At 41.3% G+C, this 16,458-nt stretch overlaps 1 protein-coding gene across 3 annotated transcripts in view; it reads left to right on the forward strand.

Moving 5' to 3' along the window:
- Positions 1-4,937, forward strand: part of PAK1 (p21 (RAC1) activated kinase 1) — an 83,507-nt gene extending 78,570 nt beyond the window's left edge. For all 3 annotated transcript variants that reach the window (XM_032852997.1, XM_032852996.1, XM_032852998.1), the window contains exons 14-15: positions 895-1,032; positions 3,593-4,937. In XM_032852997.1, the coding sequence (XP_032708888.1) occupies positions 895-1,032; positions 3,593-3,679 (225 nt within the window). In that variant the 3' untranslated portion in view covers positions 3,680-4,937. The remainder of the gene's footprint in view (positions 1-894; positions 1,033-3,592) is intronic.
- Positions 4,938-16,458: the final 11,521 nt, after the last annotated feature.

A 16,458-nucleotide genomic window follows, 5' to 3' on the forward strand; every position in this document is an offset into this window, starting at 1 on the left:
GATTCTTGCCTAGTCTATTATCTAGATTTATTGTGGTCATTAAATGAGATAGTATTTGTGTAAATACTTTGTGAATTAAAGTGCTGAGTGCTTGAAAGGACTTTTTTTTTAATATTTTTTTAAATATTAAAATTATTTATTTGACAGAGAGAGAGAGATCACAAGTAGGCAGAGAGACAGGCAGAGAGAGAGAGAGGGGAGGAAGCAGGCTCCCTGCGGAGCAGAGAGCCCGATGCGGGGCTCGATCCCAGGACCCTGGGATCATGACCTGAGCCGAAGGCAGAGGCTTTAACCCATTGAGCCACCCAGGCGCCCCAGGACTTTTTTTTTTTAACCTGTCCCATAAGATGGTTCATGTTGGGGGACTAGGGGAGACAACAAGGAAACAGATTGTTGCTTTACAGAACATTTGCTTTTTATATTCCTTTCCTGCTAGAAGAAATTAGTTCTTAGGTAACTAAGGTGAAGGTATCAGGAGTAATTTCCTCTAGCAAATGGGCAGATAGATATTTAACTCATTTTCAGGCTAAGTGAATAATAAACCCTTTAGATTTACAATCAAGAATAATAATAAACCCATGGGTCTGGAACACACTTCATAAGTTTATCAAGTGCTTCCCAATATACTGTCTTATTTTTACAGACATGTGTGATAGACACTGTTGTCATCCCTATTTTCTAGATGAGGAATTTAGGAGTTCACTGGCTTGCATGTGATCACATGGCCTTCAAATATTAAATCTGATCCTTAGGTCATATTCTTTCCAGTATACCAAAGCTGCCTCTTTGTGTCCTAGAGGCATAATGCAGCTGACCATACTTCAGAGAGCAGATCTGAACACTAAGCGAGAACTGTAGCTAGAGCCTAAGGTGATTCTTCATTTGTATTGCCAGGCCTTGTACCTCATTGCCACCAATGGGACCCCAGAGCTTCAGAACCCAGAGAAGCTGTCAGCTTTCTTCCGGGACTTTCTGAACCGCTGTCTCGAGATGGATGTGGAGAAGAGAGGTTCAGCTAAAGAGCTGCTGCAGGTAATTTTCCCTATGCAGGGAAGCTCCAAATTCAAGGTATCACTAAACCAGCCTTTTTTGCTTCATTTCTGTCTGTGAGGCACTACTGGCCCCTCACCTGCAACTTCCCACACTCCATTTATATTCCTAGTTCCTTAACCTCCTTCATCTCTGGGCCTTTGTTCGTGTTATTCCCTGAAGCTCTTCCTCAGTCTATTAAAACTCTGTACACATTCATAGGCTCAGCCTAAAAGTCTTCTTTCTGAGCTCCCGCTGAACGTTGCCTGTACCTTTCATCAGCACTTCTTTTGTTTTGCTTGAATTAGAGTGAGATTCTGCCAGGTTGTGGGGACGCCTGGAGTCGGGGGTTTGCCAAGCTTTTTAGACTTCCATGTGCTTAATCCTGAAATTACATAATTATTTCATATGGTTCCCAAAACTGCTTTTAGCAAGCTACCACCTAAGTATCACATTAAACTTGATGGTGGTGAATAATCTGTAGGCGCGCGCAGTTAGTTACTTCTTTATGATGAGGACCGAGAGCAACCGAGCAAGGCAGGGCAGACCTACTGCATTAAAGGTAGTTAGGAGCAACCCTGTCTTTCCCACTAGATTATTTATAACATCTATCTTCGTAATTTCTGGGTCTCCTCTTTTACCTAGGGCCTGACTTAGAAAGGGTATTCAGAAACTTTATTGAACTGAATGAAATTGCTTAAAGTATTTACCTTCATTGGAATGCTACCCTCTAGAACCTATTTAGTATCTCTTTGTAACCAGGGTTATGGATTTACAGAGCTCTGGTCTGTTAGACATGAGATTTGGGCTCTGCCAAATGTAACCCATTAGTCTGTCAGATCCTTTGGGACTGAAAACCCCTTATAACAGGCAGTACCATATAGGATCTCTTTGCCTTTCATAGGAGATTTGCTCTGGAAACCCTAGACATGGAAAAATGTTCAAATTCTACTTTAAGGCTATGATTGGTGAAGAGATTGTTCATTAGGTACCAAATTATAATTATTGAAAGATTAGTGCCCTCTAGAGTTTTCTTTGTGATACTATAAGTAATAATAAATGCATTATATTGAATCTTTACCACATTATAGTTACCTAAGTGACTTCTATGTTCTTTTCATCTATTCTTTATAATGATCCTGTGATTTATAGGTTCTAGTATTACCATCTTTATAGGTGGGTGAATAAGTTTCAAGTGTTTAGTAATGTTTCCATGATTATTTAGCTAATATGTGGTGGACCCAGAGTTTTATCCTATGTCTGTTTGGTATCTTAAATCACAAAAGCTTCACATGTGTTTCCCCTGTGAGAACACATATATGGATGAAATTACATATGTTGGAATTTGTATCTTCATGATTTAACCAATATCTTTTATTTCTTTCATAGTAACTACTTGTTTTCAGTGCCTTTTTATATCCTATATCTGTCCAAAAAAGATGAGGCAACTTCCAGCAACAAATATGTGTATATATGCCTATATGTATATGTGCCTGTACAATATACAATATGATTGATAAAAAAGACTTATAAGGATGGCAGAAGGATCAACTATGCTAATCATCTGAGTTAGTTTTGTTTAAACATCAGATCTGGTTCTTAGTTTTCTGGTGGCCAGGACAGAAAAGGAAATGTGATAGTTTCTATATTTCTTATCAAATGGAAAAATGTCACATCCTCATGACAGAAAGCCTTTTTACTATTAAATGTAAGAAAAGTCATTTTTAGTGAAAAGGCTCTGAGTTACATAAAGAATTGTTTTCCATAACAGTTTTGGTGAAAATTTAGATGCAGTTTTCCTACAGTGTTTTCTACAGAATGGTCTTCTTTAATAGTGGTGGGTGTGGCCCAAAGTACAGCCCAGTGAAAGTGATTTGGGAAAGGACCAAGCTATTGAAGGCTTTACTGGATTCAAAGATAGAAAAATAAATTCCTAGATCAGTGCTCCTGAAGTGCAGTATTACCATATACCATTGGGTCATGATCAGTCAATACTTTATCCCAGAGATAATTATTATTCTGATTATCACCATAGTTTAGTCTTACCTAATATAAAATGGAATCATACAACATGAAATCTCTTGTGTCTGGCTTTTGTGACTCAGCATAATATCTGTGGATTCATTCTCTTGCCACCGTATCAATCATTCATTCTTTTAATTGCTGTGTAATTTTCTGTATAGTATTATAAAATATAACATTATTCATTCTTCCATTCTCTTTTTTGGGGTTCTTTTTAGTTATGACTGTTGTAAGTAAAGCTGCTATGAACATTCTTTTGTGTGTCTTTTGGTGGATACACAAACTTAGTTCTCTTGGAAATATACCTATGAGTGGAAATGCTGGGATGTAGCATAGAGGTGTGTTTAAGTTGTAGGTAGATACTGCCAAACAGCTTTCCAAAATGGTTTGTTATCTTTTAAAGATGTTCTTCAACTTGGGGATGATCTGAAGCTTTCCAGGCAGCACCTTGTGCAAATATGGACGCCCTTAATGTCTTATGATGATTACTGAGGAGGAATGGTAAATAGTCATGTGTCTTTGCTCTTTTCTTCCCTTCTAGCATCAGTTCCTGAAGATTGCCAAGCCCCTCTCCAGCCTCACTCCACTGATTGCTGCAGCAAAAGAGGCAACCAAGAACAATCACTAAAACCACGCTTACCCCAGCCTCATTGTGCCAAGACTTCTGTGAAATAAATGCTCATTTTAGAAATTCCAACCCCTGATGCCCTCTCTTCCTTGCCTTGCTCCTCCCATTTCCTGGTCTAGCGCTCTCATGACTTTGATCCTTAAAAACCATGTGTCCAGCATTGACGAGAACTGCACCTGACTAATCAGATGATGGCCATTTCTAAATAAGGAATTTCCTCCCAATTTGTGGTTGTGAGGGTGGTTTATGATCAAGGGCTTATATGAATAAACCCTTGGACTCCTATTTCTACACAGCAAAATCTTCTCCTCCCACCCCAATCTTGCACCTGCCAGTCAGTTCTTAACTCTATAAATTTTTGGCTTTATAACATTATTGATTGGTAATCAGTTGAAATTTCTTTAGTGCTTGCTTTTCCGAGGCTGAACTGCCCAAACTCCTATTGTACTTGAAAATTGGAACAGTGTGAGGGGTGCTGTGAGGGTTGATAATTTACCAGGGACACGAAATGGCTCATCTTCCTGGACCATGGCTTTGGCGCAGCTGATCTCGATATGGGAGAGAAAGCTACAATATTTTTTCTTCTTGTGTGCTTCTAGCTGCTACCTGGGGGGGATCTTCACCCAGTAGTGTTCCCCATGCTATTTCTTGTGAAATGGTCTTGGCTATGTAGCAGCTTTTGACTCCCTACATCCCCTAGGCTGCTGCCCCAATTCTGTCTTTGTTTAGAACTTTGAGAGGTTTCCTAGGGCACATGCTGGGTGAGAGCAGTGTGAGAAGTCAGGGAAAAAATTTAGCTGCTTTTAGAACAAAGTTGGGTATCAGCATCTGTCCAGCTGTACCTGTGTGTTGTTTCAAGAATTCCGCCTCTTTCTCCATCTGGAGTAAGGAGCTGAAAGATCTTCTGATGGCCTGAGTCTTCGGGTCAGAGGGAAGGATCTCCCAACTCTGAAACTACATGTTAGCTTTGAATGGATTTGGCGACCTGATAAGATACTCTGCCAGCTGTGAGGGGACCCTGTTTTTACAATGCATGGCCGAGCTCTCTGCAAATGGAAATGCTTGCACTGGGTGTTGGGGATGTTTGCTACCTCCTGCTATCTTTGTGGTTTTGGTCCTCCCACTATGATAGGACCCCTGGCCAGCATTGTGGCTTGTCACGTCAGTCCCATTGGCTACCTTGTCATGCTCTGAGGTACCACTGCCTCTTGCAGCACAAGTTTTATTTCCTTCAATAAAAGGAGATGAAAATATTCTACTTGGAGTGTGCCTTTCTTCTTTTCCTTTTCACCTTTCTTTTCTAATTTTTCATTTTGAAATAATTTCAGACTTAAGAAAACTTTAAGTTGTAGGTAGATACTGCCAGAAAATATATTTTCTTCCCGAAAGATTTGAGATTAAGCTGCAGTAAGATGCCCCTTTACCACTGTGTACTTCAATGCATATTCTTTTTCTTAACACTCTTAATTATAAACAAAGAGAAAAGGACCTAAAATATTTATATTTCTTTTATAATATATATATTATACTTATATTTATGTTATAAGGTATTGGCTCAGGCGAGTATGGAAACTGAGAAGCTCCGTGATCTACACCCGCAGGTTGGAGGCCGGTGAGGGCCAGGGTGTAGTTCAAAGGTCTGAGAGCCTGAGAGCCATTGGTTGTATAGATGCCAGTCATAGTCTGATGTGTGAGAACCAGAACACCCTGGGGCAGGAGAAAATTGATGTCCCAGCAAGGCACTCCACCTTTTTGTTCTATTCAGGCCTCCAATTAATTTGGTAATGCCCTCCCAAGCAAGGTCATCTGCTTTACTCTGTCCACCAATTCATATGTTAATCTCCTCTGGAAACACCCCACACAAAAACACATCCAGAAATAATGTTTAACCAGATACTGACCATTGCGTGGCCCAGTGAAACCGGCACAGAAAGTTAACCATCACACACTCCATCCCCACCTCCAGGTGAAAGAGATAACTCCAGCAGGGACCAAGTGAGCTGACACCTTTTACAGTGCTATGTGGTTACCACATTTAGATCAAGGGGACAAAAGTGAAAAGGTTGGTGACCCCCAGTGTTGTTTTATGGAAAAAAAAAAAAATACAAAGGTACAGGAGATCTTGCATGCATTTACTGAAAGGACAAGGACAATTCAATTGCTTATATGTAACACAAAGGAATGTCAGATGATGGTTCAGCCCATCAGAAGACAGGAGTGTTGTACCTCCTCACATTTTTAATTTTTTTTTTTTAAAGATTTTATTTGTTTATTTGACAGAGAGACAGAGCAGGAACACAAGCAGGGGGAGTGGGAGAGGGAGAAGCAGGCTTCCCACCGAGTGGGGAGCCAGATGTGGGGCTCAATCCCAGGACCCTGGGATCATGACCTGAGCTGAAGGCAGATGCTTAACGACTGATCCACCCAGGCACCCCCACCTCCTCACTTTAGATTGCAGTGGTTAGTCTGATGAGGCCTGAGGAATGCTTAGCTGACTGTCCCTCTGGAATCTTAGAATCTTGGAATTGTCTGATTGTTGGTCATCGAAAAAGTAGCATTGCCTGTCCTGTGAACATTCCAACACTCTGTTTAAGCATTATAGGGATGACTATTTACTACTGGGATATCCAGACATCCACTCAGATAATGGAACATTCTTCCTGACCAGCCAGCTTAACACAGCATGCCCCATGCCTTTTATTGTCTGCCCAGTGTGGAGGCAAGAGAACTCTGAAACTCTCTACTCAGACAATTGCTGCTTACATAATTCTCTGAGTACTATACACATCTATCCTATATGTTAGTTTTCTATTGCTCCATAACAAATTACCACAAATGTGGCTTAATGCAATACAAATTGTCTCGCAGTTTCTATAGGTCACATGTTTGAGCATGGCATGGGTGGATATTCTGCTTAGAGTCTCATGAGGCTGAAATCAAGGTATTGGTCAGGGTCTTGAAGTCCTCTTTCAGGCTTACTGGTTGTTGGCAGAATTCATTTCCTTGTGGTTGTAGGACTGAGGTCCTCATTTTCTTTCAGCTGTCAGCCAAGGACTACTCTCAGCAATTAGAAGCTGCCAACAGTTTTCTGCCCACCCCCACCCCTGGCCCTGATGGGCAATTCACAAAACGAACCTTTGCTTTATTCCAGATTAAGCCAGAGCACATCTCTCTTTCACTTTGGCAACCAGGTAGAGAAAACTGCTTTTGAAGGGCTCCTGTGATTAGGTCAGGGTTATTTAGATAATCAACTTTTCTTAAGGTCAGCTAATTTGGGAACTTAATTACATCTGCAAAACCCCTTCACCACAGTATTTAGATTACTGTTGGATTGGAAAACGGAGAAGTTATGTACACCAAAGGCTGGGCATCTTGGAGGGCTCAACCCATTTGGGCTCCTATAACAAAACACCATAGACTAGGTGGTTTATCAACAAAGAAATTTATTTCCCAAGGTTCTAGAGGCTGTGGTGTCCAAAATCATGGTGTCAGTATGGTCAGGTCCTGGTGAAGGCCCTCTTCCAGGTTGCAGATGGTTAACCTCTTGCTGTGTCCTCACATGGCAGAAGGGATTAGGGAGCTCTATGGGCTCTGTTTTCTGAGAGCAGTAATCCCACTCATAAAGGCTCCACCCTACAAAGCACCACCACCCCCATTTGTATCATCACTTTGAGCATTAGGATTTCAACATACGAATTTGAAGTGGGGGGATACATTCAGGTCATATAGCAGGGATCATCTTAAGAGTTCTGCCCAGCATATCCTGGAAGGGGCTATCTGCTCTCAGCCATCTGTTCAGGACACTTGAATTAGGGGATGGGAAATAACTCGTGTCGTATAACTGTAGTGCAGACCTGAACCCAGGTATTCCTTTCCATACCTCCGTATTTTTCCTCCTGTCCTGATTCTCTTAGGCAGTTGGGAAGTCTGAACAATACACTGTGTCAAGAGCAGGCAGATACCAACCTGAAGACACTGCTAGAGCCATGAGGCTGGTTAGTGGTAACCAATTAAACTGAAGTCGCACTGATACCTTTATCCTGCATTTGATTGTGTAACTGCCATGTGGGCACTGTGCAAGGTGTCCTCACTCTTGGGTATAAGCAAATGTGGTGCAAGTACTGTGGAACCACGGAGGAAGGAATTTGGGGATGGAGCTACTCCTGGGTTCCTGTTAAGTTAATTGTGCTGGGTCAGATGTTATAGACATTTTCAAAAGAAGCCTCTCGCCAGAAATAAGGGAATATCCAAAACCATGGGAGACATTTGGAGGAAGTACATCCTATCCTATACTTGGATCCCTTCAAGAGAACCGTCACCCAGCCTATCCCATTCTTCTGAGCATCTCTTAATGACAGTGGGTCCTTTGCTAATCTGTCACAGTGCTGGATCAGTCGTCAGTTGCTAAATTCAGCAAGGGAGGGCTGGAAGCACTTGAGTGCTTTCTAACATTTACCTCCTATGAGTTTCCTATCCTATGCCACTGAATCACATTACCCACTACCTACCTATAAAACTATCCATAACAGACTCTTAGGTCCAATGGCTAGCTCTTTCTCTACTTCCTGGGATGACACAGAATTCTTGGTCATTGGAAAAGTCTTGGGAGTAATCCTATAGATCTTGGTTAGGCCTTATTCAAGCCCTGTAACTATGAACATTGGCCTTAACTCCTGTGTGTGCGCATAGCGCGCATGCACACACACACACAGAGCTCTGGACTGGGTAACATGTTCTGCCTAGACTGTTTTCCTGTGGGGTCAAATGGCCTTTGCCTATTTGCCTTCAGTAACCACCTCCTATAACCAACTCCTATAACCCAGCTATCCATGTTTCCTGGGCTTCTCAAGCCAGACATTTAAAGGAGAGTTAATACCTATTCTTCTCAAACTGTTCCAAAAGAACAGAAATGGAAGGAAAACTTCCAAACTCATTCTATGAAGCTAGCATTATCTTGATTCCAAAACCAAAGACCCTACTAAAAAGGAGAATTACAGTCCAATATTCCTGATGAACATGGATGTAAAAATTCTTAATAAGATACTAACAAACCGAATCCAACAGTACATTAAAAGAATTATTCACCACAACCAAGTGGGATTTATTTCTGGGCTGCAGGGGCGGTTTAATATACACAAATCAATCAATGTGATATACCCCATTAATAAAAGATAAGAACCATAAGATCCTATCAGTAGATGCAGAAAAACATTTAACTAAATACAGCATCCATTCTTGATAAAAACCCTCAACAAAGTAGGGATAGATGGAAAATACCTCCACATCATAAAGGCCATATATGAAAAACCCACAGCCATTATCATCCTCAATGGGGGAAAACTGAGCTTTTCCTCTCTAGTCAGGAACAAGACAGAGGTGTCCACTCTCACCACTGTTATTTAACATAGTATTTGAAGTCCAAGCCTCAGTGATCAGAACAACAAAAAGAAATAAAAGGCATCCAAATTGGCAAGGAAGAAGTGAATCTTTCACCATTTGTAGAAGATATGATACTCTATGTAGAAAACATGAAAGGCTCCATCAAAAAATCGTTAGAACCAATACATGAATTCAGCAAAGTTGCAGGATGTAAAATAAACATAGAGAAATATGTTGTATTTCTATATAACAATAACAAAGCAGCAGAAAAAAATCAAGGGTTCAATCCCATTTACAATTGCACCAAAACCCGTAAGATACCTAGGAATAAACCTAATTAAGGAGGTGAAAGGCCTATACTCTGAAAACTATAGAACACTTATAAAAGACATTGAAGAGAACACAATGAAATGGAAAAACATGCCATGCTCATGGACTGGAAGAACAAACATTGTTAAAATGTCTATACTACCCAAAGCAATCCTCACATTCAATGGAGTCCCTGCCAAAATATCAACAGCATTTTTCATAGAGCTAGAACAAACAATCCTAAAATTTGTATGGAACCAGAAAATCTCAATTCCAGGCTTTAAGCTCTATAACAAAGCTGTAGTGATCAAGACAGTATCGTACTGGCACAAAAATAGACACATAGACCAATGGAACAGAATAGAAAATCCAGAAATGAACCCACAACTATATAATCAACAAATCTTCAGTGAAGCAGGAAAGAATATCCAATGAAAAAAGACAGTCTATTCAACAAATGGTGGGAAAACTGGATAGCAACATGCAGAAGAATGAAACTGAACCACTTTCTCAGACTATATGCAAAAATAAATTCAAAATGGATGAAAGACCTAAATGTGACACAGGAAACCATCAAGATCCTAGAGCAGAACACAGGCAGCAACCTCAATGACCTCAGCCACAGCAACTTCTTACTAGACATATCTCCAGAGACAGGGAAATAAAAGCAAAAATGAACTATTGGGACTTTATCAAGATAAAAATCTTCTGCACAGCAAAGGAAACAATCAATCCCCCAAAAACTGGGTACAAAACCAAAAGATAACCTTCAGAATGGGAGAAGGTATCTGCAAATGATATATCTTTAAAGGGTTAGTATTCAAAATCTATAAGGAACTTATCAAACTCAACACTCCCAAAATAAATAATCCAGTTAAGAAATAGGCAGAAGACATGAACAGACATTTTTCCAAAGAAGAATGGTAAAAGACACATGAAAAGATGCTCATCATCACTTATCATCAGGGAAATACAAGTCAAAATCACAGTGAGATACTACCTCAAACGTGTCAGATGACGAAAATTAACACAGGAAACAATGGATGTTGTTATAGAGAAGGGGAACCCTCTTACACTGTTGGTGGGAATGCAAACTGGTGCAGCCACCTTGGAAAACAGTATGGAGTTTCCTCAAATAGCTAAAAATAGAGCTACCCTATGATGCAGCAATTGCATTACTAGGTATTTACCCAAAGGATACAAAAATACGGATTTGATTCAAAGGAGAACATGAACCCCAATGTTTATAGAAGCATCATCTACAATAGCCAAAATATGGAAAGAGCCCAGATGTCCATGGACTGATGAAGGGATATAGAAGATGTGGTATATATACACAATGGAACATTTTTTAGCCATCAAAAAGAATGAAATCTTGCCATTTGCACTGATGTGGACAGAGCTAGAGGGTATCATGCTAAGCAAAATAAGTTAGTCAGAGAAAGACAAATGCCATATGATTTCACTCATATGTGGAATTCAAGAAACAAAACAGATGGACATATGGGAAGGGGGAAAAAGGAGACAGAAGCAAACCATAAGAGACTCTTAACAATAGAGAACAAACAGAGGGTCGATGGAGGGAGGTGGGCAGAGAATGGGCTAAATGGGTGATGGGTATAAGGAGGGCACTTGTTATGATGAGCACTGGGTGCTATATGTATGTGACGAATCACTAAATTCTACTCCTGAAACCAATTTTATGATATATGTTAACCAACTAGAATTTAATAAAAACTGAAATAAAAAAATAATATCTACCTTAAGATTCCAAGCAAACAAAATAATGTATGTAGAGCATTTAACACAATCCCTGACACCCAGCACATTCAGTCCCAGTTTTACAATGTTTGAAATCACCTGGTTTGTCAGGAGACTATTTTACTGGCACCAAAATGAAGGTTTTATAAAAGAATCAATAACTAGGAATCTGGGTTTGCTTAACCCAATAACTGGTTTCTGGCTATAGAACCAAAAGGTCAACCAAATATTGATAAAAACTTGTATCTATTTGAAGCTGCTTCAGGATACCCTGTTTAAAAGTCCAGGGCTCTCCCATTTTCCCCCCACCAAATTGCTAAAGGATTAAGTTTAATCCTTAAGTTTAATATCTCTTTCAGATTTGTGGTTCAATATTTTTTCATTACAGGTGCATTAAAAGCAAAAATACTAATTTCATGATCTTTTACTAAAGAGGAGATTCATTACTTTTAATAAAAAGGACACTTGTTAAAACAGGGGTACCATATGCATTTAGCAAAGATAATGTCCAAGCTTTGGACTTGATACACTGCTGTGCAGTTGACTACAGTCTGGCATCAAGCCCTGGCATGCTGCCAGGAAAGAAATCAGAGACTGCATTAGACCACCTAGGTGATGTGTAGCCACAGGTCTCACGCTTATCCTTTTCTTTGTGTCAGTTTCATCATTTTGCTGATTAATACAATGAGTACTTAAAAAAACCTTTGTTTACTCATTCTTTAGTCCAAAAAATGAGTGATAAAATTGCTCTTACAAAAATAGGAAAGCTACGAAAAGGCTGGAATAGCGATTGTCCAGACTTTAGCTGTGGGGAAAGTTAAATAACTAGTTTTTTCTATTTTGCTGAGAAACCTAGGTGATCATGTGCCATCCTAGATGTTTAAATGTGTGTGTGGGTGTGGGTGTGTGTGTGTGAGTACATGTTTGCAGAATATATGAAGTTGGCTTTATGGACTATAGCAATCTGCAAACTCTTGTTGGGTCCCCCAAAAACTGGGTACCCTAATAATGGGTCCGTGATTAAGGGAGCGAGACTGATACAAAGTGAAGGTCAAGCAAAGCTTTATTTCGCGCTAAGCATCAGGAATCAGACCGACCGTCAAACAGACCGGTCTGGGCCGCCCCTACAGAGAGGATGACCCCTTCCGGCTTTCCAGACTAACTTTTATAGAGCAAGGCCATGTGGTTGGGCCTGCCCACACACAGGTGGCCAATGAGATTGTGACACACACAGGAAACCCACAGTGATGCTAGGTGACCAATTGAATTACAATTTACCCTAGTAGACATTTGAACCAGCCTATCACACCTTGGTTAGGATTGGCGCCAAAAGGCTCCCAAAGGGCGGGGCCCACACTCCTTGGTAGCTAGGAGACAGTATGCGCCCCCACTGATTGAATGCCTCCACCGGGCCTGACCCACCCTTGTACTTGGATTTTGTTACCTGGGACTGGTTTCCCGGACTTGCTTTTAAATAAGGTCCCCTGGTGGGGGGTAAGGTCCATTTAAGTTTTACAACAAAATGGCAGTTCAACCGGGGTGGGGCCGCTCTGGCTGAATAGGCCCTTACACTCTCTTACGTTGTTTTTAGCAGCAGTCTCTATAAGCCCATAGTGTGACAGTAATCACTAGAAAAAAACTATATCTCAGGTCAGCTTATTCCTTATGGAAACTATTGGACCAAGAGCCACTATGCTACAGAAGAAAGGTAGAGTTTTGAAAAAAAAATGACAAGCAAACCTTCAGTTTGCAGTTTTGAAAATCTTAAAAAACAAAACTGAGGGGCGCCCGGGTGGCTCAGGTCATGATCCCAGGGTCCTGGAATGGAGCCCCGAGTCGCGCTTTCTGCTCAGCGGGGAGCCTGCTTCCTCCTCTCTCTATGCCTGCCTCTCTGCCTACTTGTGATCTTTCTCTCTGTCAAATAAATAAGTAAAATCTTTAAAAACAAACAAAAAACCCCCAAACAAACAAACAAAAAAGCAAAATTGAGAGGTGCCTAGGTGGCTCGGTTATCTCTTTTCAGCTCTGGTCATGATCCTGGGGTCCTGGAATGGAGCCCTGTGTGTAGGACTCGTTGCTCAGTAGGGAGTCTGATTCTCCCTCTCTATCACTCCTGCTTATGGACTCTCTCTCTTTCTGTGTCAAATAAATAAATAAAAATCTTTGAAAAAACAAAAAACAGAATTGAGTTCCTCCAACACAATTTCTTTTGAGTTCATACTTTTTATCTAAGATCAGACAGGGCCACCAGACTTTGAACAATTTTCATTGCAAAAGAACAATTTAACTAGATGAATAATGAGTCTACAAAACAAATCAGTTCTGTTGGGACAATAAAGCCAGGAAACAATCTCCTCCAGATATTAATGGGAATCTGTGGTTTCTTAAACCACATTGTATCCCTCAGTTTATGTTCACTACTCATCTTTAACTGGTAAATCTGAAGCCCCCACAGAGATTTAACTGAATTCTTTTGTTCTTTGAAATAAGAATTGTTGGGCTGGCAGAAAGGGCTACTTAAGATGGCGAAAGTTCCCGCCACAAGACCTGAGCTCGGACAGGAGAACAAAGGCCTAAGCAGGAATCTGAGACCCCCCTGCCCCGGGCTCCCGTGGACCAATGGGACCCCGACGAGCAGGCGAAATATCCAAATAAGGGAAACTTGCCAAAAGACCCCTGAACTCCCCTCGAGGCCCCTTAAAAGCCCCCTTCTCCCTGCCTTGGGCGCGACTTCCGCCACTTTGCCTTCCAGAGTCTCAGAACCTCACCCGAGGGTGCCCACCTCCTCCCGGCGCAACTTTCCTGCCTCCCCTTCTCCTGAGCCCTGAAACTTCGCCGGAGATGCCTTTAATAAATCTTGCCTTGCACCCACTTTGCCTGGTGTTGTGTTTATCTCGCCGGAAAAACTTTACAAGAATGTTATAACTTATTTGATAAGTTCGTTGGTACTCTTTTTTATACTCTGTTTTGTATGCTTTAGTTTTGTCTCACTTCTGCTTTAAAACCAGTGACAGAATCAGGCCTGTATTTGCTCAAAAAACCTCCACAGCTTTGCTCATTCTCTGTTGATAAAAGGAAAAGGTCTCGAGGGGCCTGGGTGGCTCAGTTGCTAAGCCTCTACCTTCAGCTCAGGTCATGATCAAGGAGTCATAGGATCGAGCCCCGCATTGGGCTCCCTGCTCTGTGGGAAGCCTGCTTCAACCTCTCCCACTCTCCCTGCTTGTGTTCCCTCTCTCGCTGTGTCTTTCTGTGTAAAATAAATAAATAAAATCTTAAAAAAAGGGGCACCTGGGTGGCTCAGTGGGTTAAAGCCTCTGCCTTCGGCTCAGGTCATGATCCCAGGATCCTGGGATCGAGCCCTGCATCAGGCTCTCTGCTCAGCAGGGAGCCTGCTTCCTCCTCTCTGCCTACTTGTGATCTCTGTCAAATAAATAAATAAATAAATAAAATCTTAAAAAAAAAGGGGGGGGGGCTCTAAAGAAGAACTCAGAATGGAGTTTTGGAAAATCTTCATATCACATAAAAAATTGCCTAATCCCTTGATAACTAGTCTCAGTGGGTGACAACCAGTTTAGTAGTGCTCGGTCAAGGGTTGAGCTAGGACCCCAGAATGGAACTTAGGAGGAAGAGGGTAAAGGATCAAACTACTTTTCCTACTCTACACTAAACCATCCTGATCCAAGCTACCATTCTTTATTCTGGACAATCCCTCCCAACTGGTTATTGGAGGTATACTCCTGGGAACTCAGGGAGGTCAGAAAAAAATGCAGCCTGTCTTACTCAGCTTAAAGATTGTTGGATTTGTAGCTTCTATTTATATAACCAATTGTACCAAGCTTTATAGTAAGCACAGGGAATAAGTGATGAGTTACATATGGCCTCATCTTCAAGTAGATTAAAACTGGAGGCGGAAATTAAAGCAGAAATTAAAACCTCAACAAAACAAAACAGGTAATTATAATCAATGCAGCTAATATAGTCCTAAGAAGTTAACTTGGACAGACATATAGGACAAGAGAAGGAAGTACTTAACTGAGCCTGGTGGTTGTGATGGTCAAAGGCTTCCTGAGCTGAATCTTACACCAACAGGAAGAGTTAGCCAGGTAAAAGTTTGGAGTGGGAAATGGGAAAGACTGACCTTAGGGACAACATGAATAAAGATGCATAATGTTGTAGGGCAGTAGCTTAAGAGGTTTGGGATATATTTTATGGTGACTAATATAACACCATTTAAAAAAAAAAGATTTGGATTTGCTGGAGTTTCAATATGAGTAGGGGTGAAGGAGAGTGCGGGGTGGTGGTGGTAAGAAGCTGGAGAGAAAGACAGGATCCAATTTAAGGGGCTTGAGCTTTACCTTAGGAGTGAATTTTAAACATGGTCAGATTTGCATTTTTTAAAAGATCACTAGCTGCTCTTTGAAAGGTATATTTGGGGTGCAGCTCAGTGGGTTGAGCGTCTGTCTTCAGCTCAGTTCCATGATCCCAGAATCCTGGGATGGAGTTCCATGTGGGGCTCCAAGCGCAGTGAGGAGCCTGCTTCTCTCTCTGCCTGCTGCTCCCACTGCTTTGTGCCTGTGCACTCTCTGTCTGACAAATAAACGCATCTTTAAAAAAAAAAATGGTAAATTTGGGGAATATTAAACTGAAAGTAGTGAGATTCTTTGGGAGCCTACTGCAGTAATTATCTTGATTAACCCTTACCACAGCAGTACCAAGCAGCTGGTACTTACTGAGATGATTAGGGGCCTAGTGGGCATTGATATACAGCAAGGGAAGGACTAGCAGAAATGGACAGGAAGTGTGAGGGCACCAGCGGGGAGGCACGCTGCAAAAGAAAGGGAAGAGTCAAGAATGGAGCTTTGGTTTCAGGTCTTGCCATTTAACAATTTGGAGCCACACATGGTGGAGCCTGTTTGAAGGGAAAGCAGCGTAGGGTATACTGAGTTCAAGGTGTCTAAATAGCGGGATGGTTCAGATAAGATGACAAGCAGACAACTGGGTATAATGGTCTAAGAGCTCAGAAGTGAGGTCAGAGTTACAGAAATAGCCAGAGGAATCAAAAATTAAACAAATAATGGGGGGCCTGGGTGGCTCAGTGGGTTAGGCCTCTACTTTCAGCACTGGTCATGATCTTGGGGTCCTGGGATCGAGCCCCCGCATAGGGCTCTCTGCTCAGCAGGGAGCCTGCTTCCCCGCCCCCCTGCCTGCCTCTCTGCCTACTTGTGATCTCTTTCTGTCAAATAAATTAAAAAAATCTTTAAAAAAAATTAAATAAAACTAAAACAGACCCATTGCTTGAAGTAGGTTGGGGAGAAAAAGACAAGAAAAAA

Source organism: Lontra canadensis, unplaced genomic scaffold (assembly GCF_010015895.1).
Source record: "Lontra canadensis isolate GAN:19392208 unplaced genomic scaffold, GSC_riverotter_1.0 scaffold7, whole genome shotgun sequence".
In the NCBI taxonomy this organism is placed as follows: domain Eukaryota; kingdom Metazoa; phylum Chordata; class Mammalia; order Carnivora; family Mustelidae; genus Lontra; species Lontra canadensis.